This window comes from Bos javanicus, chromosome 9 (assembly GCF_032452875.1).
Source record: "Bos javanicus breed banteng chromosome 9, ARS-OSU_banteng_1.0, whole genome shotgun sequence".
In the NCBI taxonomy this organism is placed as follows: Eukaryota; Metazoa; Chordata; class Mammalia; order Artiodactyla; family Bovidae; genus Bos; species Bos javanicus.
The window spans coordinates 83,965,512-83,992,132 of NC_083876.1; the positions used below are offsets into that span (position 1 = coordinate 83,965,512).

At 38.1% G+C, this 26,621-nt stretch overlaps 1 protein-coding gene across 3 annotated transcripts in view; it reads left to right on the forward strand.

Moving 5' to 3' along the window:
- ADGB (androglobin) overlaps window positions 1–26,621 on the forward strand; it is a 203,825-nt gene that overhangs the window by 119,613 nt on the left and 57,591 nt on the right. For all 3 annotated transcript variants that reach the window (XR_009738581.1, XM_061428240.1, XM_061428239.1), the window contains exons 17-26: window positions 727–829; window positions 3,001–3,142; window positions 4,992–5,106; window positions 9,587–9,754; window positions 15,982–16,117; window positions 16,745–16,882; window positions 18,736–18,829; window positions 22,195–22,329; window positions 23,071–23,224; window positions 25,399–25,586. Coding sequence is in view for 2 of the 3 variants with exons in the window: in XM_061428240.1 (XP_061284224.1) it covers window positions 727–829; window positions 3,001–3,142; window positions 4,992–5,106; window positions 9,587–9,754; window positions 15,982–16,117; window positions 16,745–16,882; window positions 18,736–18,829; window positions 22,195–22,329; window positions 23,071–23,224; window positions 25,399–25,586 (1,373 nt within the window). In the remaining variant the exon portion in view is untranslated. The remainder of the gene's footprint in view (window positions 1–726; window positions 830–3,000; window positions 3,143–4,991; window positions 5,107–9,586; window positions 9,755–15,981; window positions 16,118–16,744; window positions 16,883–18,735; window positions 18,830–22,194; window positions 22,330–23,070; window positions 23,225–25,398; window positions 25,587–26,621) is intronic.

Genomic DNA, 26,621 nt, shown 5'->3' on the forward strand with positions numbered 1-26,621 from the left:
GTGACCCCCAAGGACTGTAGCCAGGCTCCTCTATCCATAGGATTCTCTAGGCAAGAATACTGGAGTGGGTTGCCATGGCCTTCTTCGGGGGATCTTCCCAACTATTGGATTGAACCCAGGTCTCCCTCATTGCAGGCAGATTCTTTACCATCTGAGCCAACAGGGAAGCCCAAGTAGCCTACCTTAATACATTTCTATTCTCTCCCTGTTTACTTATCAGGGACCTATTTTCTGAGCACTGCTCAGCTGTGGGCTCAATTTCTTCCTCTACTGTCATTTCTGGAACAAACATACCCCCTTTCTTTACTCACAGAGGAGAACTTTGGCTCTCTCTGATATGGTGGCCAGTCTCAGTCTCTGCAGACACGGTTTCCATGGACTGCTGCCAGCATGCACCAGTGTGATTTTCTTTCTTTCATTAAATCTGTAAAGTACTTGTTGTGGTATATGCAGCTGCTGCTGCTGCTGCTGCTAAGTCGCTTCAGTCGTGTCCGACTCTGTGCGACCCCATAGATGGCAGCTCACCAGGCTCCTCCATCTCTGAGATTCTCCAGGCAAGAACACTGGAGTGGGTTGCCATTTCCTTCTCCAATGCATGAAAGTGAAAAGTACTTGTTGTGATGTCTAGAACACACTAAATGCTCTATGAAGGTCAGGTATTAGAATTGGGAAATACTACCATTAACAGGCTGATATGAAATGCAACAATTAGTCTATTTCTTGCAGTTTTCAGATGAACGTGTGTCCTATCACCTATTCGTCGACAGTTTAAAGCCCATTGAACTGCTGATCTGCCTTTCTGCATTGGTACGCTGGGGAGAATCTGGAGGTAAGAGGGCCATGAGAAAATTACAGTCTGAAAGCCCAGCTCACTTTCTATTCAGGGGAAATGTATACTGCAAGTTTTAGACACCGAATGAAGGAACTTATTTCCTCTCTAGACCTCCTAAGATCTTCCTGTTCCTCTGACATCAAGGAGTAAGCTCACTCTTGCCACCCATCTCTCTCTTTGTTCTGGTCATATGATCACCTCTTTAGCACACCTAGTCCCTCTATTTCTCTTTCCCCTTATACATGGCATCATTCTTGATTCTTTCAAAATCTATTTAAAATCACAAGCTCTTTCTTTGATTTAACTCTTCCAAAGGCCTTTATCTCCATCCTGCCCTGGGCGCCTACTATCATGGTTTTATTTAGATTTTATGTACCAATAACTGTATTATCTCAATCAATCTTAAGCTCTCTGACCACCACACCTGAAGCTCCAGCTCACTGTCTCTAGAATTCTACCCCTACAATTCTTGGACTGAATGGGGACCACCATTCATCAACCTTACAACTTTTTCTGTGTCCACCCTCATTAGATCCTTATTTCTTTGAGTCCCAACACAGTTTCCATGGCCCATCATTGTATTTATTGACTTTTCTTCACATGTACCCTCAACACAAGTACTTTCTTACCCTCTCAAGTTATGTTCCTGACAAAACCCTAATACTGGTTGAAAATATCTCTGTTCCTGACCTGAGGTTGCATCAGAGCAGCTGAGTGTAACTGAAGAAAACAATTCCTACTACCTAGCCCCATTTTAAATTGACGACCACAAACCTCAAAAAGAACAAACAAACAAATGGCCTAAGCACTGTCAGCATTCCCCAAGTTCATTCATTCTCCACACTTTCCTTCTTATGGATGATTATTGCAAACCTGCAGATCTCTCTCCATCTTCAGATCTCCAATTCCCACTCTTATCCTTCTTCCTTTCCAGGTGATGACCTTGCTACTATTTTCACTGAAGAGATAGAAGAGATCAGAAATGACCCACTCATCTCCTCATATTGAACTCTCTGAAGCTCTAGTCACCTTTCCTTCCTATTCTAACAGATAGACTGTTCCTTTTCTTCTCTAAGGCCGTTAGATTTCTTTCTTCTTTGAACACATGCACATATGCACAAAACAGTATTCTTTGATTGACTTGTTTTACTAAAGCATTTATATGTAACTCAAATGAACAGCTCTGACCCTGTACAGGTATACATATTTTCTGCGTGCTTAATATTGAATTTCTTGCCTACCTTGATGGCAGAGACTATGGTTTTCCTACTAAGATATACCCAATGTTTTAAGTGGTATCAGATGTGTAGCAGGTAGGCAATAAATATTTGTTGAATACACTTTCCAGACTTCAGCAGTGTGAGTTTAGTATATCTACCTAACCAACAGTTCCTAAGCTGCACCACATCCTAGAACTTTGAAACTCCAAATGCAAGGAAGTGTTTCAGATCACGTGGTGGCCTGTAACATTAGCTTGAGGGTTAGCTGCAAAACAAGGTAAGAAGTATTTTGCCCTCAGCTACCAATGAAGAATAATATTTTCTACCCATTTTCAGATTTTAAAAAGTTAATTAGATTGCTTTAGTTAATTTACAAAATACAATTAAATTTAAAATGTTAATTTAATTGAAATGAAAGTTTTGTTAATTATGTTATTTCTCCACACACTTAAAGCTAAGAATCAAAGGTAAAAAACTTAGATAAAATGTAGCATATTTTGCCCTTGTTTTGACACTTTCTTAGGAAAATCTCTCATTTCCCCAGAAGTAGTAATTTTCCTCCTTTAAAATTGCATATCCAGCAGGATATTGTGATTCCTGCTCTACATAAGAAAAGTAGTGGTATACTACAATGAAATATCCCTGGCTGACCTCTGTTTTCTTAACTTTTCCATTTCTGGTTTCCTCAGCTGGGGGAATGACTACGAGGAGAAAAGTAGGAATAGGACCAGAGGCCTTTCTTCCTCTCGAGTATTATTTCCCGTAACTATTTACCCAGCATAATTTCTAATGTTTTATGAGCATTTTCAGAATATGTCTAATTGTTGGTTGTTGTTAATATCATTATAATTATATTATTAATGTCATACTGATAAAAAAGCAGTACTAGTGATGGCCAACAATCAAATTTTATATATATATATATAATTTTTTTAACTTTTCCTAAAGCTTTAACAAAGAACAGCCCTCCCATAGAGCCTGGACTACTTACAGTTGAGACAGTTTCTTGGAAATCTCTGAGGCCACGTGATCTTGTTGTGACAATTCACACCTATGCTACCAAGGCTACAGTGGTTCGCCTGCCTGTTGGGTATGCAGTGACTTTATTTTTCCCATACTAAGTATTATTTGAAGACTTGTAAACTTTTGACTACTAGATAATGAAACAATATGGAATCTAATATGTTGTTTCCTACAGTGATTTCACAAAGTATAGGTCTATCATCATGATTCTTGAGAAAAATAATTCTGGGAACGAATAAACTGGAGAAATGCTGTATCTTTTGGAAGATGTGTAATTGTCAAAGAATCTGAAACGTCTTTAGTAAAGAGTACATTTTAAACGTGTTTAACCCAGTATTTCCTAAAATTAATTTATTAAAATGATCTTTTTGTTTTATTATGCCATAGTTCTTAATAAGGACCATGATTTTATTTAAAAACAGGCTGAAAAATAGCATTTTTTCTATAAATCTATAGTTTTACCTGTAGTTATTTTTAATTTTACCTGTAGTTTTATTTTAAGTTAAGATACAATTGGTTAAACACATCACATTTTCCATTTTAAAGAAAATATATATAGTTGAAAAGTTTTCATGATTTTTGATAAGTTCAAAATATTACCTCATATTTCAGATAAGATAAATATTTTGCTGAATTTCCCAAGATCAATCATGATATTCTATGTGATTAATGAAAATTTATGGCTCTTATTCAAAAAGCAAAACCCAGCAACAAGATAAAGTGCTAAAATAATCTATGGCAAGCATCTAATATTCCTAGAGGAATAATGAATTTTAAAAATACTATATTTTTCACATCTCCCCTAAAAACTCTAGTATGGAAAGATTCTTCCAGAGATCATTATTCTGTCTGAGTGCTCATTCATCAAGATGACCAAGGATGAGGAACTGATAAAGAATCTACTTTTATCTGGGCTTCCCTGGTGGCTCAGACAGTAAAGAATCAGCCTGCAATGCAGGAGACCTGGGTCCAATCTCTGGGTCAGGAAGATCCCCTGGAGAAGGGAATGGCAAACCACTCCAGTATTCATGCCTGGAGAATTCGATGGACAGAGGAGCCTGGCCGACTACACTACAGTCCATGGGGTCACAAAGAGTAGGATACAACTGAGCAGCTAAACACTTTCACAATTTACTACTTCTATCTACATTTCCCCCCAAAAGGACCTAAGCAGCCACCAGGAAGCTTTAAGACATGCTCTCAGTCCTCTCCATGGTGCTACAACCTGGTAGGAGAGACATAAGTAACATACATGAAGCTATGCATTTGTGAGAAAATGACTATGAAATCTACAATGCACTTGGCCAATGTGAATTATTACTGTTGTGAGGTGAAAATCAGGACCAGTCTTTTGCAATATGTCTGCAGTGCATGGGCGGAGAAGGCAATGGCACCCCACTCCAGTTCTCTTGCCTGGAAAATCCCATGGACGGAGGAGCCTGGTGGGCTGCAGTCCATGGGGTCACTAGGAGTCAGACACGACTGAGCGACTTCACTGTCACTTTTCACTTCCATGCATTGGAGAAGGAAATGGCAGCCCACTCCAGTGTTCTTGCCTGGAGAATCCCAGGGACGGGGAAGCCTGGTGGGCTGCCATCTATGGGGTCGCACAGAGTCGGACACGACTGAAGCGACTTAGCAGCAGCAGCAGTGCATGGGAGATGTCTCCAATATGTGCAACTTTGTCATTTAGTGTGACTGCTTTTATCCAACATAATTAGTGAAATATAGATTCCATGCTCTCTGAGGGTTCTTTCAGAGTAAAAATTCATCGGTCATTACCTCATCTGTTACAAAATTCAGCCCATACTAACCTTTGACTTCATTTGAGCACAAAGTATCATCAAGAAGCTAACAGAGGCAAGGACTACAACAAAGGAGACCCTCGATCTATATATAGTGTCCACTCTCTTTAGGAGACACATGCTGCTCTTCACTGCATACTCCCCCGTGGGCCACGCCATACACATCTGCAGCATGGTGACCTTCGTCATTGGGGATGAAGATGTTGTGCTACCCAACTTTGAGCCGGTAAGTTGGTTAGCAACTGTGATTTTTGTGTGTGTGCTTTAGTTTCAAAGATCTTTAACTAAATAATATTTCTATTTTTTTATTCAGCTTACTCATTTGTTTACTTTTTAAAACTACTAAGTATATTCTGTAAGAAATTCTCAAATACGACATGTTAATAAGCAGTCTTAATTCTGTAGGGATACAAATAAAATCATTTTATTTTAAAAATAATTATTATTTTATTTCATTTTATTTTATTTACTCACCTCTGCTCTGTTGAATTCCCTTACACATCTATTAACACCTAAGGCAGATCCCATAGTATCAATATTATTGTTCCCTTGAGAAACATAAAGGATCAGTACAGACTTTTTCAATGCAGGTTAAATTTTTGATATTTTAAATGTTCCTTTCCTCCTTCTTTGTCCTAAGGAAGGGACTCTGGGATTCGGGGAGAGAGGATCCACGAAAGGGTCAGTGATTTCTTCATCTGCTCTTAACCTCTTGGTTTTTCTAGCTACTGGCTCTGACAGAGTCTGAAAGAAAAGAGAGATAAATAAATCTTCCTTCAGGTCCTGTCTTGGTTTAGACATCCTCTCAAGGACATCTTCAGACACATGCATATGCATTTTGGGAGACAAGTATTTATAGGGCCTTTCTACTGCATAATTCAGCTTTACCTGCTCCTCTAATCTATCTCCATATATCACAACTTCATATTAGTGAGATGAGATCCACTTAGCCAATCAGTAAACTTGTCCAGAGCAGTAGCAGGACGGCTCAAAACCAACTCCGTGCTCACGTTTTCATGGCCCAGATACGCTCCAGTCATGCGTTCTTCCCTCTCCAGGCAGTGGTCCTGAAGGATGCCCTATGGCTGCCCCTTCTCTTTCTGCATCACCTCTCATCAGACCTAACTCCTGCTCAATAGACACAGAAGGAAGATCATCAAGCCCACCGTCTATGTCCCTTAAACCCTTAATTAGATTTACCCTGCTTATTTTAAATTCTTGTTTTTTCTCTTCTTTAAAAAAATTATTTTTACCTGAATAAATCAGTGTTATCTAAAAGAAACTGTATAAATAAAACTGCATAAAGTGAAAGTGTTAGTCACTCAGTCATGTCCGATTCTTCAAGATAACTATAAAATAAAGGCAGCCAACTTAACTGCCAACATTATATGATTTAGATGAATAATAAATGTGCTTAAGTGGTAAAGAATCCCCCTGCCAATGTAAGAGACACAAGAGACTCAGGTTCGATCCCTAAGTTGGGAAGACCCCCTGGAGGAGGAAATGGCACCCCACACCAGTATTCTTGCCTGGAAAATTCCATGGACAGAGGAGCCTGCTGAGATACAATCCATGGGACTTCAAAGAGTCAGATAAGACTGAGTGACTGAGCACACATAATGATATTATAATATTAAAAAAAAAAAAAACTTCAGGAAACTTGGGGATTTTTAGAGCATGAGCCACCACCTCCTTGTGTGGCCCTGAAATAAACCTTTCTCTGCTTCAAACACCAAACAAATAAACAAAAAAAAATTTTTTTTACATAGTATGGCTTATCTAATTTGTTTCTTTTTTATTTTTTTGAATTGAAGTAGAACTGATTTACAGTATCATGTTAGTTTCAGCTGTTCCGCCAAGTGTTTCAGTTTTAATATATATTTTTTCAGATTATATTCCATTATAGGCTAATTAGAAGATATTGAATATTGTCCCCTGTATTATATAGTAAGTCATTGTTTCTTATCTATTTTATATGTAGCAGTGTGTATCCATTAAACCCACACTCCTAATTTTTCCCTCCCCTACCTGTTTGCCTTTGGTTAGTCATAGTTTGTTTTCTATGTCTATGAGGTTTCAGTTTTGTAAATAGATCCATTTGTACTTATGTATTTTATTCCAAGTGTGATATCACACAGTATTTGTGTACTTAATCACTATGATATTCTGTAGGCCCATCCATGTTACTGCAAATGGCAGCTTTTCATTCTTCTTATGGCTGAGTAATATTCCAGTTCTGTATCCATGCATCGACTGATGGACATTTAGGCTGCTGTATATAGTGCTATGAACACTGGGGTGCACATATCGAACTTAAAAGCTTTTGCATTTTGATATTTGGCAAAACTAATACAATTATGTAAAGTTTAAACATAAAATAAAATAAAAAAGAAAAAGCTTTTGCACAGCAAAAGAAACCAACAAAATGAAAAGACAGTCTATGGAATTGGAGATATTTGCTAATGATGTGACTGACAAGGGGTTAATTTCCAAAATACACAAACAGCTCATACAACTCAATGTTAAAAAGCAACCTAATAAAAAATAGGCAGAAGACCTCAATAGACATTTCTTCAAAGAAGACATTGAGAAGATTAACAGGTATTTTAAAAGATGCTCAACATTGTTAATTATTAGAGAAATGCAAAGCAAAACCACAATGAGGTACCACCTCACATAAGTCAAAATGGCCATCAAAATATCTACAAAAAATAAGTACTGGAGAGAGTATGGAGAAAAGGAAACCTTCCTACACAGTTGGTTAGAATGTAAATTGATACAGCTACTATGTAGAACAACAGTATGTAGGTTCCATGGTGGTGGTGCTTTAGTCACTAATTCATGTCCAACTCTTGTGACCCCATTGACTGTAGCCTGCCAGGCTCCTCTGTCCATGGGATCCTCCAGGCAAGACTACTGGAATGGGTTCCCAGTTCCTTCTCCAGGGCATCTTCCTGACTCAGGAATTGAACCTGTGTCTCCTGCATTGCAGGCAGATTCTTCACCAATTGAGCTACGAGGGAAGCCCTTAAAAAACTAAAAATAGGACTACCATCAGATCAGATCAGTCGCTCAGTTGAGTCCGACTCTTTGCGACCCCATGAATTGCAGCACTCCAGGCCTCCCTGTCCATCACCAACTCCCAGAGTCCATTGAGTCAGTGATGCCATCCAGTCATCTCATCCTCTGTCCTGCTTAGCCTGCTTCTCCTCCTGCCCTCAATCCCTCCCAGCATCAGAGTCTTTTCCAGTGAGTCAGCTCTTCGAATGAGGTGGCCAAAGTATTGGAGTTTCAGCTTTAGCATCATCCCTTCCAAAGAAATCCCAGAGCTGATCTCCTTCAGAATGGACTGGTTGGATCTCCTTGCAGTCCAAGGGACTCTCAAGAGTCTTCTCCAACACCACAGTTCAAAAGCATCAATTCTTCGGCACTCAGCCTTCTTCACAGTCCAACTCTCACATCCATACATGACCACAGGAAAAACCATAGCCTTGACTAGATGAACCTTTGTTGGCAAAGTACTACCATATGATCCAGCAATCCAGCTCCTGGACATATGTCCTGGGCTTATATTCAAAAAGATGTATGCACCCCAATGTTCATAGCAAAACTGTTTACAATAGTCAGGAAATGGAAGCAGTTTGTTTCTTTAGGTGATTTAATTCCCTAATTAACTGTTCGGGTCTGTGAACTCGTATTTTCCTGTGATTATCCTCCATCTTATAAAAGTTATTGGGGCTGACTTTTGGGCCCCAGTAGTCTTCACTTCTAATCAAGAAGGAAAGGGGGCTATAGATTGGTTCAAAAGCAGAGAGACTCAAGCTTCTCAGAGCCATTCTTGATCACTCCCAATGCTACCACTTAACCAGGTGACTTTTCGGGTCATGGTTTCATTTCAGGGAGAAACTATTAAGAAGACATTTTTCCAAAGCGTTGAGGGGATTGGGAGAAGGTCAGGGGGAAGTAAATGCATTAATATGGCGAGTCAATTGCCTCTGTTTTCATCAGCTTCTCGCTCCATTCTCATGCTATTCCTGCTGGACTAGTCCTTAGAATTTCTACAGGGAACTGCGGAGTGATGTTAGTGCCCCTAAGGAAAGGGGCAAAAGCAGACTTTACAAAGTTCTCCTCCTGCATGACCCTCTTCAGGCTGCCTGTAAGCACCCTCTGCTCTGCAATTTCTCCATCATCTGCAACACCTCAGGGTTTTCTCCATCTTTAAAAATAAGTCCCTTCCTGATATCCCTGTCGCCTCCTTGCTTTATTGTTTCTTCAGCATTTATAGCAGAAGGAAGACATGCTAGTTCACCCTCTTGCCTCTTCTTTCTTTTCTTTTTTAATTGCTCTCTCCCTGAACTCTTCTCTGCCCTTCAGTCATCAGATACCACACAGCTGTCAGACTAATTCCTAGACGTTCTTCAGAACAAAGGTTGGATATTAATACTGTGGAGAAATTGCCCATGGCCCCCAGTGGGGTTAGTGTTCTTTCTGTGTGTTCCTACAGGAGCAAGAATCAGGTTCCTTGTTTAACATATCTCTGATCATGACTCCTGGTGAAATACTTTGATCAAGTAAATTCTCCATAAATAACTGTTGAGTCAGTCACGTAACAGATTTTTAATATATTAACAGAAATGAAATCTTTGTAAACTAATTACACCTAAATAAACAAAAATGAAGCTGAGTACTATGCTTGGTCTTCACAGGAGAGCTACCGATTTACAGAGCAGGCTTTAACAATTTTGAAAGCTGTTGGACATGTGATTGCTAATTTCAAAGATAAGGCTAAACTTTCTGCAGCCCTGAAGGATCTACAAACAGCTCACTACCCTATCCCCCTCCAGGATAAAGAACTAACTGCACAGCACTTCAGGGTAAGTATGTTCAGGCTATACAGTTCCTAGAAGAATATGTTCTATTTGTAATAATATATCTCATATTAGATAAGATCCCCTAAATCAGAGCTGAGAGAATGTTTTGGATGAAGACAACTTGGAAAGTGATGACAGCAAGCAGAAATGAGAGACTAGGAAGAATGAAATGAGAAAGAAAAACATATTTGTTAAAGGATATGATAATGATTGCTGTGGGTTACTGGGGTTCAGTCCTCCCGGGGATCCTGGTGAACTGTGGAGGGTATCCCTCAGAAACGTCCTACTAAAGGATGAGGTGACTGTACTATTTATCCACCAACTTCTTCCCCACTGATAGGTGGATGCTCTCGAGGTATCAATATTTCCTCACACTTTTGGGGCTAAGCAGCATCCTAGCTTTCAGTTCAGTCAGTTCAGTCGCTCAGTCATGTCCAGCTCTTTGCGACCCCATGAATTGCAGCACACCAGGCCTCCCTGTCCATCACCAACTCCTGGAGCTTACTCAAGCTCATGTCCATTGAGTCAGTGATGCCATCCAACCATCTCATCCTCTGTTGTCCCCTTCTCCTTCCATGTTCAATCTTTCCCAGAATCAGGGTCTTTGCCAATGAGTCAGTTCTTTGCATAAGGTGGCCAAAGGATTGGAATTTCAGCTTCAACATCAGTCCTTCCAATGAACATTCAGGACTGATCTCCTTTAGGATGGACTGGTTGGATCTCCTTGCAAGAGTCCAAAGGACTCTCAAGAGTCTTCTCCAACACCACAGTTCAAAAGCATCAATTCTTCGGCGTTCAGCTTTCATTATGGTCCAACTCTCACATGACCACTGGAAAAACCATAGCTTTGACTAGGCAGACCTTTGTTGGCAAAGTAATGTCTCTGCTTTTTAGTATGCTGTCTAGGTTGGTCATAGCTTTTCTTCCAAGGAGTAAGCGTCCTTTAATTTCATGGCTGCAGTCACCATCTGCAGTGACTTTGGAGCCCCCCAAAATAAAGTCAGCCACTGTTTCCACTGTTTCCCCATCTATTTCCCATGAAGTGATGGGACCAGATGCCATAATCTTAGTTTTCTGAATGTTGAGTTTTAAGCTAACTTTTTCACTCTCCTCTTTCACTTTCTTCAAGACACTTTTTAGTTCTTCTTCACTTTCTGCCATAAGGGTGGTGTCATCTGCATATCTGAGGTTATTGATATTTCTCCTGGCAATGTTTGATTCCAACTTGTGCTTCATCCAGCCCAGCATTTCTCATGATGTACTCTGCATATAAGTCAAACAATCAGGATGATGATATACAGCCTTGACATACTCCTTTCTTGATTTGGAACCAGTCTGTTGTTCCATGTCCAGTTCTATCTGTTGCTTCCTGACCAGCATACAGATTTCTCAGGAAGCAGGTCATGTGGTCTGGTATTCCCATCTCTTGAAGAATTTTCCACAATTTGTTGTGATCCACACAGTCAAAGGCTTTCGGATAGTCAATGAAGCAGAAGTAGATGTTTTTCTGAAGCTCTCTTGCTTTTTTGATGATCCAATGGATGTTGGCAATTTGATCTCTGGTTCCTCTGCCTTTTCTAAATCCAGCTTGAACATCTGGAATTTCATAGTTCACATACTGTTGAAGCCTGGCTTGGAGAATTTTGAGCATTATTTTGTTAGCATGTAAGATGAGTGCAATTATGCGGTGATTTAACATTCTTTGGCATTGCTTTTGTTTTGGATTGGAATGAAAACTGACCTTGACCAGTCCTGTGGTCACTGCTGAGTTTTCCAAATTCGCTGGCATATTGAATGCAGCACTTTCATAGCATCATCTTTTAAGATTTGAAATAGCTCAACTGGAGTTCCATCACCTCCGCTAGCTCTGTTCATAGTGGTGCTTTGTAAGGTCCACTTGACTTCCAGAAGGTCTGGCTCTAAGTGAGTGATCACACCACTGTGATTATCTGGGTCATTAAGATGTTTTTTGTATATTTCTTCTGTGTATTCCTGCTTCTGTTAGGTCCATACCATTTCTGTCCTTTATTGTGTCCATCTTTGCATAAAAAGTTCCCTTGGTATCTCTAATTTTCTTGAAGAGATCTTTAGTCTTTCTCATTCTATTGTTTTCCTCTATTTCTTTGCAGTGATCACTAAGGAAGGCTTTCTTATCTCTCCTTGCTATTCTTTGGAACTCTGCATTCAAATGGGTATACCTTTCCTTTTCTTCTTTTCCTTTCACTTCTCTTCTTTTCATAGCTGTTTGTAAGGCCTCCTCAGACAACCTTTTTGCATTTTTACATTTCTTTTTCTTGGGGAAATGGTCTTGATCCCTGTCTCCTCTACAACATCATGAACCTCCGTCTGTAATTCTTTAGACACTCTAACCTTTGAATCTATTTGTCACTTCCACTGTATAGTTGTAAAGGATTCAATTTAGGTCAAACCTAAATGGTTTAGATGGTTTCCCGACTTTCTTCAATTTAAGTCTGAATTTGGCAATAAGGATTTCATGATCTGAGCCACAGTCAGCTCCCAGTTTTGTTTTTGCTGACTGTACAGAGCTTTTCCATCTTTGGCTGCAAAGAATATAATCAATCTGATTTCGGTGTCGACCATCTGGTGATGTTCATATGTAGAGTCTTCTATTGTGTTGTTGAAAGAGGGTGTTTGCTATGACCAGTGCATTCTCTTGGAAAAACTCTATGAGCCTTTGTTCTGCTTCATTCTGTACTCCAAGGCCAAATTTGCCCATTACTCCAGGTATTTATTGACTTCCTACTTTTGCCATCCTCCTTTCCTGAAAGCCTTAAAGGAGGGATACAAAACAGAGAGTGGCACCCCTGTTCACTATCGACCTTTCAGTTGATTTTTGTTGTGGTCCTGAACTGTCAGTGGCGTCATGGCTTGCCTACACCCTCCAAACACCAGTTGTGACAACTAAAAATGGTTTCAGATATTGTCAAATAGCCCCTGGGGAGTGGTGTTGCTAGAGTTAGAAATTAAAACACAGGATACCCAGTTAAAATTTGTTTTATTAAGGACAATTTTTGGAGTAGTTGCAGGTTCATCACAAAATTGGGCAGAAGGCATGGAGACTTCCCATATATCCCCTACCCACCACACACCTCCCCCATTACTTACCAGCATCCCCCATGAGTTGTACATTTCTTACAACTGATGAGCCCAAAGTCCGCAATTTACATTAGAATTCACTCTTGGCATACATTCTATGGGCTTGGACAAATGTATAATGACATAGATCTATCATTGTAGTATCATACATAGTAATTTCACTGCTTTAAAAGTCCTAAGTGTTCTGCCTACTCATCCCTCCCCTCCCCCAAGCCCTGGCACACACTGATCTCTTTATTGTCTCCATAGTTTTGCCTTTTCCAAAATGTCATAATGTAGTCTTTCCAGATTGGCTTCTTTGACTTAGAAATAGGTATTTAAGTTCCCTCCCTGTCTTTTCATGACTTCATAAGTCATTTCTTCTTGTGTGCTAAGTTGCTTCAGTCATATCCACCTCTGAGACCCTATGACTATAGCCCACCAGGCTCCACTGTCCATGGGACTCTCCAGGCAAGAATACTGGAGTGAGTTGCCATTTCCTCCTCCAGGGGATCTTCCCCAACCAGGGACTGAACCCACTTCTCTTATGCCTCCTGCATTGGCAGGAGGGTTCTTTACCACCAGCACCACCTGGGGAGCCCCATTTCTTCTTAGTTCTGAACAATATTCCATTGTCTGAATATAGCACAGTTTATTTATTCACTTACTGAAGAACATCTTTGTTGGTTCCAAGTTTTGGCATTTATGAATGAAGTGGCTGTAAACAACTGTGTACAAGTTTTTGGGCGGACATACATTTTCAATCCCCTCGGGAAAATACAAAGGAGTGTAATTGCTGGATCGTATAACAAGAGTATGTTTAGCTTTATAAAAATCATCAGACTCTTCAAGAGTGGTTGTACCATTTTTCATTCCCATCAAAATGATTGAGAGTTTCTGATATTCCATATTCTAGTCAGAATTTGATGTTGTCAGTGTTCCAGTGGTAAGTCATCTTAATCTGCATATCCCTGATGACATACAGTGTGAAACATCTTTTGATATGCTTATTTGCCATCTGTATATCTATTTTGGTGAGGTGTCTGTTAAAGTCTTTGGCCCATTTTTAATCAGGTTGTTTGTTTTCTTATCATTGCCTTTTAAGTATTCTTTTTGCAAATATTTTTTCCCAGTCTATGAAGTCATTAGAGAAGTCAAAGTCTTCTCATTCTCTTGACATTTTCTTTACAAAGCAGAAGTTTTAATTTTAGTGAAGTCTAGCTTATCAACTCTTTCTCTTAAGTGTCATGGCTTTAGTGATGAATACATAAAGGCACTGCCCTACCCAAGGTCATCTAGATATTCTCCTATCTTATCTTCTAGAAATTTTATTCTTTTACATTGTACATTTCAGTCTACTGTTTATTTTTTTTTTTTAATTTTGAGTTAACTTTTGTGAAGGGTGCATGGTCTCTGTCTAGAATCATTTCACTCAGCCAATTTTTAATTTCATATAAGCAAACAGTATGTACAATATATAAGATACAATTATATTAGAAATTATTTATACTGGAAATTTAATTTCCCTGTTATTCCACTTTAACTGAGCATAAGGTGTTGTTGGGGAAAGATAATTAAGAACAATCTTCAAACCAAGAAAAACTCCACAAAGGTAGAAGAAAAGGAAATCGTTGCATAAACCTTAAACTAGAATGTGATACACGTCAAGGGCAATCTACTAAAGAGATTGCAAAGACCCAAGGAAATGTCTCTTTTGTATAGTTCGTCATATAGAGTCCATTACATACATATTCTCAAGATAAATGGTAAATAGTCCTTAAGTAAAAGGATTTGATGGCACCATTTGTTACACATAGTGAATCCTAAATTCACCGGGCATTTGGGGTGACCATGTGCATGAAGGGAAAGGGGTTTTCCTCAGATCAGAATGACTTCCTAAGAGCTCAGGGAGAGGGAGAGGTATAATTGGGTGAAAGTCACCACAAATAGTACCCAGGGGGGCCCTACCTAGGCCTTCCCTGGTGGCTCAGTTGGTAAAGGATCTGCCTGCAATGTGGGAGACTGGGTTCAATCCCTGGGTTGGGACAATCCTCTGGAGAAGGGAACAGCTACCCACTCCAGTATTCTGGCCTGGAGAATTCCATGGACTGTACAGTCCATGGGGTTGCAAAGAGTCGGACACAACTGAGTGACTTTCACTTCATTTCACTTCAGCCCTACCTAATCCATCAAGTGCTTTACTCCCTGTGAACATGTAAATAGCTACAAGTAAACAAGCAGAAATGTGCCGTGGTTGGTTATCATCACCAATAATAGTGTGATTGGATATGTGGAATCTGTCAACATTTCTGTATAAAAATCATGAAAAAAAAGAACTTGAAAGAAGGAATATGTGTTCTGGTTGTAGTCTAGAAACCTTCCATCAGTCCTCTTTGGTGAAATAAACAATGAATTGGCATCAACACTTCCTGAATGAGAGTCAGTGGCTTGAGAAAATATCCAGGGACAAAAGAAGAACGCTCTTGAGGCAATGGTGCATCTCTTGACAACACAAAGAATATAACTGTATAGAAAACACATATGTTAAGTGCTTGCAAAAAGTGATTTGCAAGAGTAGAAGTCTGAGTATGAATATGTTTTTGGAATACTTAATCAATATATGTAGCTTATTTTATTTTTTCATATATGTTTAAATGTGATATATGATGAAGTTATGCCTAAATAAATTTAAAAGAGATTTTTCAATAGGAAATAAATACTCACAAGTGATGGAAAGTGATAAAAATCTTGAGTGGCATATTTTCTTTCTTGAAGCACATGAATTAATAGTGTATCTTACAATACATGGCATCTCAGAATAAGAGAAACCTGGTATTTAAGTCACTTAGGCATAAGAACATTATTTTTTATCTTACACTGTATCACCTCAATTAATTTAATATTAATTTTGGTTGAATGTATATTATAAACATTGTGTTGATTAAATCTTATTAAGTTAAAATTTATCAGATGTTAAATAAATTTGGTCTCTTACCAGATGAGGGAGTCTTCAAAGAGTCTTCTGTTAGATGGTGTGTATATCTGAGAAATAGAAAGGTTTTTAGAGCCTCTCTGACTAGGTAAGAGTATTTTCTTGATTTAGAAAATATACTAATACATTTAATCTTTTTCAGGTTTTTCATATTTCTTTATGGCGTTTAATGAAAAAAGCTCAAATAACAAAACCTCCACCCAACACCAAATTTGCATTCCGTGCTGTGGTTTTGCACTTGGATTTACTCGATTCTTCTTTGGAAGAGGCTTCTTTAGGTACTCATTAATTTTAGGTGTTTATGTGACCAGGAAATTCCTAGCTTTATTTAGGATACATAATTTGAGAAAAATGCACCCAAATTTCTGTGGTGTAGGTAGAATAATTCAGTATTGACAGTTGTAGGGTTCAAGCATTGCCCTGAGAAAGCTCAAAAGTTTCCGAAGATCTGACATGGTCCCCTGTTCCACATATTTCCAGGGGAGCCCAGAATATCCCAGTTTTATTTGTTCCTGACCTTAAAAAGCAGACCGTCACCTATGTATATAATACAACTTGAGGAATTCTGGGAAGATATTCTGATCTCAGAAACCTTCATTTCTTCCTTTTCCAATGCTCTATTCCCATGATTTTAACATCTTTTTTTCAACTTTAAGAGATCCTTCTTGCTATTTTCACAGAGGAATTCAACAGTATTTGACTAAAGTGTCAATATTTACTATTTCCCTTCTCCAGAATGTTTATATTCTAAAAAGGAACCACCTGCAGAAGGCAATGTTAAATATAAGAACAAATCTATCATTGTGGCACTTGACACATCAGATGGCCTTAAAAGTTAAAGGCAGTGAAAACTGAAGTAGAGATTAGATTAACTTTCAGTCCAAAGTTTGTTTTTCTCTTTCTAGCGGAATGGGTAGATGCTAAGTACAATGTGCCAACAAGCGATAAAGAGTATTCTCCAGAGGAAGTAGCAGCGGCAATTAAAATTCAAGCCATGTGGAGAGGAACATATGTCAGATTACTTATGAAAGCGAGAACACCAGGTATGCTCTTTCAATCATTTATAAAATGAACTTGCATAAATAAGTGAAGTTAAAGTCATTCAATCGTGTCTGACTCTTTGCAACCCCATGGACTGTAGGCTGCCAGGCTCCTCTGTCCATGGAGGCCTTAATACTGGAGTGGGTAGTCATTCCCTTCTCCAGGGGATCTTCCCAATCCATGCACTGAACCCAGATCCCCTGCATTGCAGGAGGATTCCTTACCATCTGAGCCACCAGGGAAGCCCCTGCATAAATAAAGATGAATATTTGTTTACATGCTAACAAAAAATATTTTAGGTTCATTCAACTCTATGGCTCAGCTAATTGTTTTTAATTCTATAAATATTGAAATTTCTTGAGTTCAGGGTGCAGGTATGTATGCTCAAGCTCTTGTTCCTGCAATTTAGTGCAGTGTGGCTTTAGTCTGTGTCTGACACAGACTGAGCACACAGTGAATACTGGCTGAATGAATGAGCAGCTGTATTTTCCCCATCTTTTGTGAGTTCTTCAAAAACAGGAAACTGGCCTTTTCCCATTCATCCCCAGTGCCTAGCGGAATGCACAGCAGTCAGTTTCAGCTAAGTCATAGAGAATTTTACATTTCTAGGCCGTTTTTCAAAGTGAATGCATGAATGAATTAAATGAAGATGTTTCCACGTATGTCCATGGTATCATACAGTTAGCATAAAATGCATTCAAAGTGTATTATTATATTTATCAAATCAAATATATTTTTGTATATGAAACTATTTTGTGAAAAGATCTGTTTTATCAGCTCAAAATAAAACACTGCAAAGGCAAAAAAAATTATATTCGATTATTTTCATTCTGCACATTTTGTTGACATGTTTATGTAAAAAGCCTTGCCTCCCACAGAATTCTTTGAGTATTTTGAAACATTTTGTTGTAAAAGTATCTCTGAAACAATGAGAAATATCAAAATGTTCATCAAAGCAGTAAAAACTATAGATCCATAAATGTTAAACAAACAAACTACATTGCATAGTTTTGTGATAGAAAAATATCCCTGTTGTTTGTCCGTATATACTGTAAAAAGCATATTCATATAATAATTTTTTTCTCTTTATAAAAAACAAATGAGCAGCTTTTTAATAGTATTTGTGTTCTCATTCAACATATAATTTTTGAATAATTCTTGTGTATGCAGAACTATTCTATGTTCTGGCCTTACAGAAATTAGTAAAACTTCCAAGGTTTCTGCTCTAATGAATCTTGTGTTATAGTGGTCCCAGGCATGCAATTGAAAGTAAATATATTAAGATAACGATTTCAGATACCAGTAAGTTCTATGAAGAAATTAAGATAATTAGAAAAAAAAAGTCAATTTCTGACATGTTAAATTTGAGACGCTTATGATGGATTCACATTTTTTTGTCAGATCATCTCCTCTTAAGCCTTTTGTGGATTATGCTTTAGGTTAAGCTTCAGTGAGATCCCATTAGCCACTGTTCTTTAGGGAAAAAATGGATGGATTATAGTTTCTAATACAAGAGCATTCATAAGGACTTTTTTGCTGTGATAAGGGATCTTTTGTTGTAAACTCTTTGATGAGTATATTCAATTAGATCAAAGAGCATTTTATGATTTTTTTTAACTAGAGATGAAGGGAAACAGCATAAAATGATGATCAGAACTCTCAGCTAAAGGTTCATAGCTTTGTATTTTATTTTATTTTTTTAGCTTTCTATTTTAAACATGCTTTTATTGCTAGTAAAGCTTCTGACTCTGGATATCACCTTACTTGTGAGTTTCAAGTGTTTCACCTATAAAAGGAGGGCTTAGAACAAGATGATTTTTCAGGCACCTTATAGTTTTTATATTGTTATTTTTAGATACAAAGGAAAATGCCAGTGTTGCAGATACGCTTCAGAAAGTTTGGGCTATGTTGGAACAGAATATGGAACAGTATGCAGTTTCTCTCTTAAGGTAAAGCAGCTCAATGATGTTTTTTTTCTTTTTAATGTACATTTATTTATTTTAATTGGAGGTTCATTACTTTACAATATTGTATTGGTTTTGTATTGCAGTATCTTGGTATCCTCCAAGTTCCAATTAAAATGCCACCATATTCATAGGGTTTTTCCTAATCACTGCAGCTAGAAACATACCATTGCTTCTGAACCTCCCCAGTTACTACTTCTTATTTGTCTTCACTGCACTTATCTAATATTCTAAGCAGGAAAACTCTGAGAAGCAAAGCAGAGTTTCTTAAAGTCTTTTGGTGCTCAGGAGACAAAAGTTAAAAGTTTAGGACGTGATAGGGCAGACTATTGTTGTTTTTGACGTCCAATTGCTAATCTATGTCCTACTCTTTGGCAATCCCATGGACTGTAGCACGCCAGGCTTCAACAGTGAAAGCCATCACTTGAAATCCCTGGTGAACTGCACTCTAGAAACAAGGACAAGTGTGAGGTAAATTGGGCCTTAGGAAAACTGCATTTTAACCACAAATCTTCTTGGAATAAATCTGATGCTAGGAAAGACTGAGGGCAGGAGGAAAAGGGGGCCACAGAGGCTATGATGGTTGGATGGCATCACTGACTCAACGAACATGAGTTTGAACAAACTCTGGGAGATAGTGAAGGACAGGGAAGCCAAGCACACTGCAGTCCATGGGGTTGTAAAGAGTTAGACACAATTTAACAACGGAACAACAACAAACACATAAAAGAAGCAGACCATTTTGATGTAGGAGCTAGCAGACCAAATCTCTAACAGTAACTATTGTGGAAATGCTCAAGAAAACAAAGAATAAAGAGAAAATAGATTAAAAGTTTAGATTAATAAAGCACAGTTAAATGGAGATTACATAAATACAGTTTCTAACAACTGAATTTTAAATGTTTGAGTTTAACAGCATATCAGGCAGAATAGAGGAAGAGATTAGTGAACTGGGAGATAGGTCAATAGAAAAATAGTGGAAAATAAGGAAAGAACTAAGGAAAATGTGGGACATGCTTAGAAAGTCCAGTATTTATATCATTATAGTACCAGAATATAAAAATATAATAGCTGATAAATTTCTAAAACTGATAAAATATATCAACTTGTATTTTCAAGAGACTCTGCATGCAGAGTCTGTGCAGGAAAGACACAAAGGAAATCATACCTAGATTTATCATAGTCAAACTGCCAGAAACCAAAGGCCAGAAGAAAAATTTTCAAAGTTACCAGAAAAATGAGACATATTATTTCCAAAGGACAATTAGACTAATGGCTACATGTAGGAGTAAAATCTTAACCTTAGCAATGCAAAATGCAGAGATTGGATAAATGGAGCTACAGAGTTCTAAAGTTCTGGCATTACTGCAGAAATGGTAAAAGTAATAATCTAGATGAAATGCTAATAAGGCAAGGATGCATAATATATTCTCTAGCAATTTGCTAAATGGATCAACTAGTGAATTTAAGAAATAAGATTAATATTACACATCTTCTAGAGAACAGAAAAAAAGAGGAAACACTTAGCAACTCAAAACCTTGGTTTTAAAATCTCAGCAAACATAGTTAGTTAAAAAAAAAAGAAAACAAAAAACTGAAATTGCAAACCAGTCACCCTCTTGAAATTAGATGAAAAAATGTAGCAAATCAAAATTGGAATGATATAAAAAGATAATATCTTTTAATTAAGTGGGTTTCCCACTCTGAGACATGCAAGAGTGGTTTAACATTAGGAAATGCATTAATTCGGCACATTAACAGGGAAAAGGAACAAATCATTTGGTCCTTCGGACAGGTTCAGAAAAAAACATTTGAAAAAAAGCAACACAAATTCAAAATTTAAAAATTTTTGGCTAACTAAGTTTAGAGAAGATTTTCCTTAATATGTTATGGTACCTAGTATATTTTTTAAATTACTGTAAACATAATTAGTGGTGAAAGTTTGAATGCTTTTCCTTGAGTTGGGAATGAGACAAAGATGCCTGCCCAAACACTTCTATTCAAGGTAATCCTGAAATTCTGAAAAGGGCAAAAAGGTAATAAAGCAATATAAGTGTCAGTAGAATTTGAAGGGAAGAAATAAAGCCACCATTTACAGGCAATATGGTTGTGTATATAGAAAGTACCCAAAAAAATGCCACATGCACCAGAAGATATAACCAACCTCGTCTCTGTTCTTGTAATTATTTTTAAAAGCTTTTTAATACCCTACTTCCCTGATGGTTCAGGGGGTAAAGAATCCACCTGCAATGCATGAGACACAGGGGATGCCTGTGTCTTCCTGATCTCTTGGTCAGGAAGATCCCCTGGAGGAGGGCATGGCAACCCACTCCAGTATTCTTGTCTGGAAAACCCCATAGACAAAGGAGCCTGGCAAGCTACAGTCCAAAGGGGTGCAAAGAGTGGACACAACTAAAATGTGGGTGTGCAAATATAAACCTATCATTTTCCTTCCACTACCAAAGACCAGCGATCAGAAAGAGCAGATGAATCCTGTCCTCCCTGAGGATCTCTATGGCTTTACTTCCCACTGACAGTACAGTCAAGCCATCCACCATCTGGAAGCAAAGAGCAGCTCTAGCTCTGTATAGACCCCTACAGAGAACCACAGTCTATGACTATTATAGCTTCTGTCCCAGCTAATACCCAACATTATACAAAAGACCTGAGACTCCTAGTGCTACTGAGGCTGGTTCTGGTTCCTGGCTGGGTGGGAGCTACAGGACCCAGGATCTCTCTGATCATTTCCATTGTGTTCCGAAATATACCACAGCCTTCCAGTGGGGCAATCATGGAAAAACCTAGTTGCACTAGAAATCATGTACAAGGAAAACTCTGGCACTCTCCCCTTGTTCATGGCCTTTGCTTTTAGGGTTTATTTTAAAATCTTTTTTTTTTTTTTTAGAAATCAATTCCTCACTGTAAACTGTGTTCTATTATTTATTCTCTACATTGAATCCCCAGACTTTCAGTGGCTCCTATTCAGTTTTATTGCTAGTTTTCCTGCTTCTAATTTTCTCACCCTTATAGCTTGATCTTTGGTGCTGATTTCCCATCTGTAAATTTTAATTAGTCCCAGAGTGAGGAATTAGGTTCTCCTTCAACTAAGAACTTCAGATAATTTTGGGCACTTTTGAGAGACATCATGGTTGACCTGAAATGGTCACCTCTGCCTTTGAGCCACACACAATGAGCCTTCATTTGATGAGGTACTCGATCCATCCAACAATGGACTGCAATATTTTATGCTGGGTGGGTTGTTTTTTTTTTTTTTGTTCATTTTTTATAAATAGAATTTATTTCAAAAATTGCTTTTGCCATTGGTACTTAAATTATTTTTACCTTTCCAGACTTATGTTTAAAAGCAAGTGCAAATCTATGGAATCTTATCCATGCTATCAAGATGAAGAAACTAAGATTGCTTTTGCTGACTATACTGTGACTTACACAGACCAGCCACCAAACACTTGGTTTATAGTTTTCAGGTGAGGCTATCATATATTGGTGAATCATATCACCCCTAAGTGGTATAAAATATTTACATAGAGAGAGTTTTATTTGTGATAGTAGTAATAGTATGATCATTTAACTTGCTTTCGGAACTTAGTTAAAATTCCTTCTGTATCTGATGTGCATAAATGAGCTATTATAGAAATTTTATCCATGTTTCATTAAACAAAATATGAAGAATATGAAGTTAACTATTAGATCTTTTGATGAATATGGCTTCTCCAATGGTTCAGCAGGTAAAGAATACACCTGCAATGCAGGAGATACAGGAAATGCAAGTTCAATCCCTGGGCCAGGAAGATCCCCTGGAGAAGAAAAGCCAACCCACTCCAGTAGTCTTGCCTGAAAAATCCCATGAATAGAGGAGCCTGGTGTGCTACAGTCCATGAGGTCTCAAGAGTTGGACATGACTGAGTGGCTAAGCATGCACACATATGTAATAAACTGATATGCTTTGAGTATAGAAATGAACTATTTCATTTCCAAGCAATAGTATGTTAGAGTCACAGATTATTTATAAATAGGATTTCTTAAAAGGTTAGCATTTGCATGAACAAAATAATGTATTAATTAGAATTCTAAAGGAAAAAAATATGTGTACCTTTAAGTTATTTGCAACTTTAAACTTATTTTTTTATTTCTTGGCTTCAAACTTAATTTCAAACTTTCTTTATGATGTTCATGCCAAGGGAAACTTCACTCTTTTGTAATTACAGAGAAACATTTTTGGTTCCTCAAGATATGATTTTGGTTCCCAAAGTATATACTTCACTTCCAGTCTGTATGCTCCACATTGTTAACAATGACACAATGGAACAAGTGCCAAAAGTGTTCCAAAAAGTGGTGCCTTATCTTTATACCAAGAATAAGGTAGGTTTAAATTGATTCTCCTCATTTGATAGAATAGCAGTGAGAAGCCAGCACCCTGAGATTTTCCAGCAGAAGGTAGAACAGATGTATTTTCAGCCCATAATTAGGCCCTGGTCTTTCTGCAGAGAAGTCTCCTGTATTTGACAGCAATAGGTACTTAATGTGAGTGCCAGAATATTATCCTTTTAGTCCCCTTCTTATCTTTTTGCCAAAGAAAATATGACAAAAGGAAAATGTTAGAAATCCCCATTATTAAAATTATAAAATCATACAAACCCTTAAAATGAAAATGGGGGTAAAGAGCACATTTAGTCTTATCCCTCAACCAAATTATCATCAGGTTGTCTCAGTTTCCCACTGGGTTTTTTATTTGATTCCTAAATATGTTTGAAGATTGTGTTTACACAGCCACTCACCAAATTTTGCCTAGATTTCCTTTTGAATATAAAAATTTTTTACATTTGTAATTGGAAATCAAAGGTCTCAAAGATCCATAAGAAAAAGATGATTTAATTCAAAGGGAGATTCTGCTAAGTTCACAGATGTCATTAACTTCTAGAGGTGAGCTCTTTACTTCACCAGATAAGTATACTAATACCGATCATGTTAGTCATTGATACCTACTTTTGGTAGAGATCTTTAGTTGGGTGTTTAGTTAGAACCACACAAGACTCTGATTATTATTCACATGCAGCATTCTTTGGGTTTGGTTTAGCTTTTGCTTAGTAGCTCCACTGTAAACCTCCCTTCCTTGAGTAAACTTAAATTTGGGGGGTAGCTTTAAATGAGAAGGAAATGGCAACCCACTCCAGTATTCTTGCCTGGAGAATCCCATGGACAGAGGAATCTGGTGGGCTACAGTCCATGGGTTTGCAAAGAGTCAGATACAACTTAGCAACTAAACCACCATAAACATCAGAGAGTTTTCTCTGCATCAGAGAGCAACTGGCATACAAAACCTGTATTTTCCTGCCTTGTTAGAAATGTCTGGAACTATAAACTCAGAATTGCTTTGAACTTCTGTGTGTTATCACTTTCCCAGGTTCCTTAATTGCTTCTTTTCTCCAAGAGCTCATCTCCAGGGTCACAACTGGGTTCCATGGAACCAGACCTCTGCTAATTCAATAGTTTTACTTGCCACTCATCATACCAAGGGAACTATATTTCCATAAACTCTTCTGCTTTTTTCATCTCATATTTAGAAAGGTGATTCTGAAAAGACAAGAAAATCAAGTAGGAAGCTATTCGGCTAATCCAGGAGGCAATGATAAAAAAAAAAAAAAAATAACTTGTCTTAGGTAGCATTAGAAGAATTAGAAGGAAATGTAATAATCATCTACCACAGTTAAGCATGTTTTAATGGCCAGGGAAACATACAAACAGAAATATTAGAGTGTTCCATTTTCTCAAAAAAACATGTAAGATGGAAGTTTTTAAGAGGGAATTCAAAACATAATACTAAGTGATTTGTCACTTATCAAGAGATTTGAAGATTTTTATGCATATTAAGATAAAGCATTTTAGTACTGTGAAACCATATATAGGAAGGGGCCTCCCAGGTGGCGCTAATAGTAAAGAACTTCCCTGCCAATGCAGGAGATATAAGAGACATGGGTTCAATCCCTGGGTCAGGAAGATCCCCTGGAGGAGGGTATGGCAATCCACTCCAGTATTGTTGCCTAGAGAATCCCTTAGACAGAGGAGCCTGGTGGGCTACGGTCCATAGGATTGCACAGTCAGACACAGCTGAAGTGACAGCACCACCTATATATTGGAAGGCAGCTAAGCTCACCACTATACTACCAACCCTAGTAAAACCATACATTGTATCTTTGAAAACTAGTAACAATATTACTTGCTGCTGCTGCTGCTAAGTCGCTTCAGTCGTGTCCGACTCTGTGCGACCTCATAGACGGCAGCCCACCAGGCTCCCCCGTCCCTGGGATTCTCCAGGCAAGAACACTGGAGTGGGCTGCCATTTCCTTCTCCAATGCATCAAAGTGAAAAGTGAAAGTGAAGTCGCTCAGTCGTGTCCGACTCTTCGCGACTCCACGGACTGCAGCCTACCAGGCTCCTCCATCCGTGGGATTTTCCAGGCAAGAGTACTGGAGTGGGCTGCCATTGCCTTCTCCGAACAATATTACTTACTTCAGTGTAATTCTTCTTTGTTGTAGAAAGGCTATACATTTGTGGCTGAAGCATATACTGGTGACATGTATGTGTCATCCTCTCGATGGAAACTGCGTCTCATTGGTTCTTATCATCCACTCCCGTGCCTGTCTCGAGACCCTCCATGTAACACCTTTGCCATAAAGGAAATCAGAGATTATTACATACCCAATGATAAGAAAATTATATTCAGGTATGTAACAGAAAGGAAATGCATTCCTTTAAAATATCAATATCTTGTACTACATAGTTGGCTTTAAATTTAAATATTTTATTTAAATATTGATATTATCAAAATAATAACTTTTTTGGTTAAATCCTAATTTTGAACTTCAATTTTATACTCTTTTGAAAACAGCAATATGATTGTATAAATGTTATGTAAGATCCAGCCTATGTTGCACAAGTGGTTTCTCAGTCCTCATCCTATATTTATTGTTGTTCAGTCACTCAGTCATGTCCGACTTTTTGTGACCCCATGGACTGCAGCATGCCAGGCTTCCCTGTCCATTACTAACTCCCAGAGCTTGCTCAACTCATATCCATTGATTTTGAGCTCATGTCCATCATCATCCATGTAGTGATGCCATACAACCATCTCTTCCTCTGTCATCCCCTTCCCCTCCCTGCCTTAAATCTTTCCAAGCATCAGGGTATTTTCTAATGAGTCAGCTCTTTGCATCAGGTGGCCAAAGTACTGAAGCTTCAGCTTCGGCATCAGTCCTTATGATGAATATTCAGGATTGATTTCTTTTAGGATTAACTTGTTTGATCTCCTTGCAGTCCAAAGGATTCTCAAGAGTCTTCTCCAACACCATATCAAAAACATCAATTTTTTGGTGCTCAACCTTCTTCATGGTCCAACTTTCACATCCATACATGACTACTGGAAAAACCATAGCTTTGACTATACAGACCTATATGGCAAAGTAATGTCTGTGCTTTTTAATATGCTGTCTAGGTTTGTCATAGCTTTTCTTTCAAGGAGTAAGTGTTTTTTAATTTCATGGCTGCAGTCACCATCTGCAGTGACTTTGGAGTCCAAGAAAATAAAGTCTCTCACTGTTTCCATTGTTCCCTATCTATTTGCCATGAAGTATGGGACTGGATGCCTGATCTTAGTTTTCTGAATGCTGACTTTTAAGTCAACTTTTTCACTCTCCTCTTTCACGTTCCTTGAAAGTCTCTTTAGTTATCCTATTTGGCTTTCATTAAACATTCTTCATAA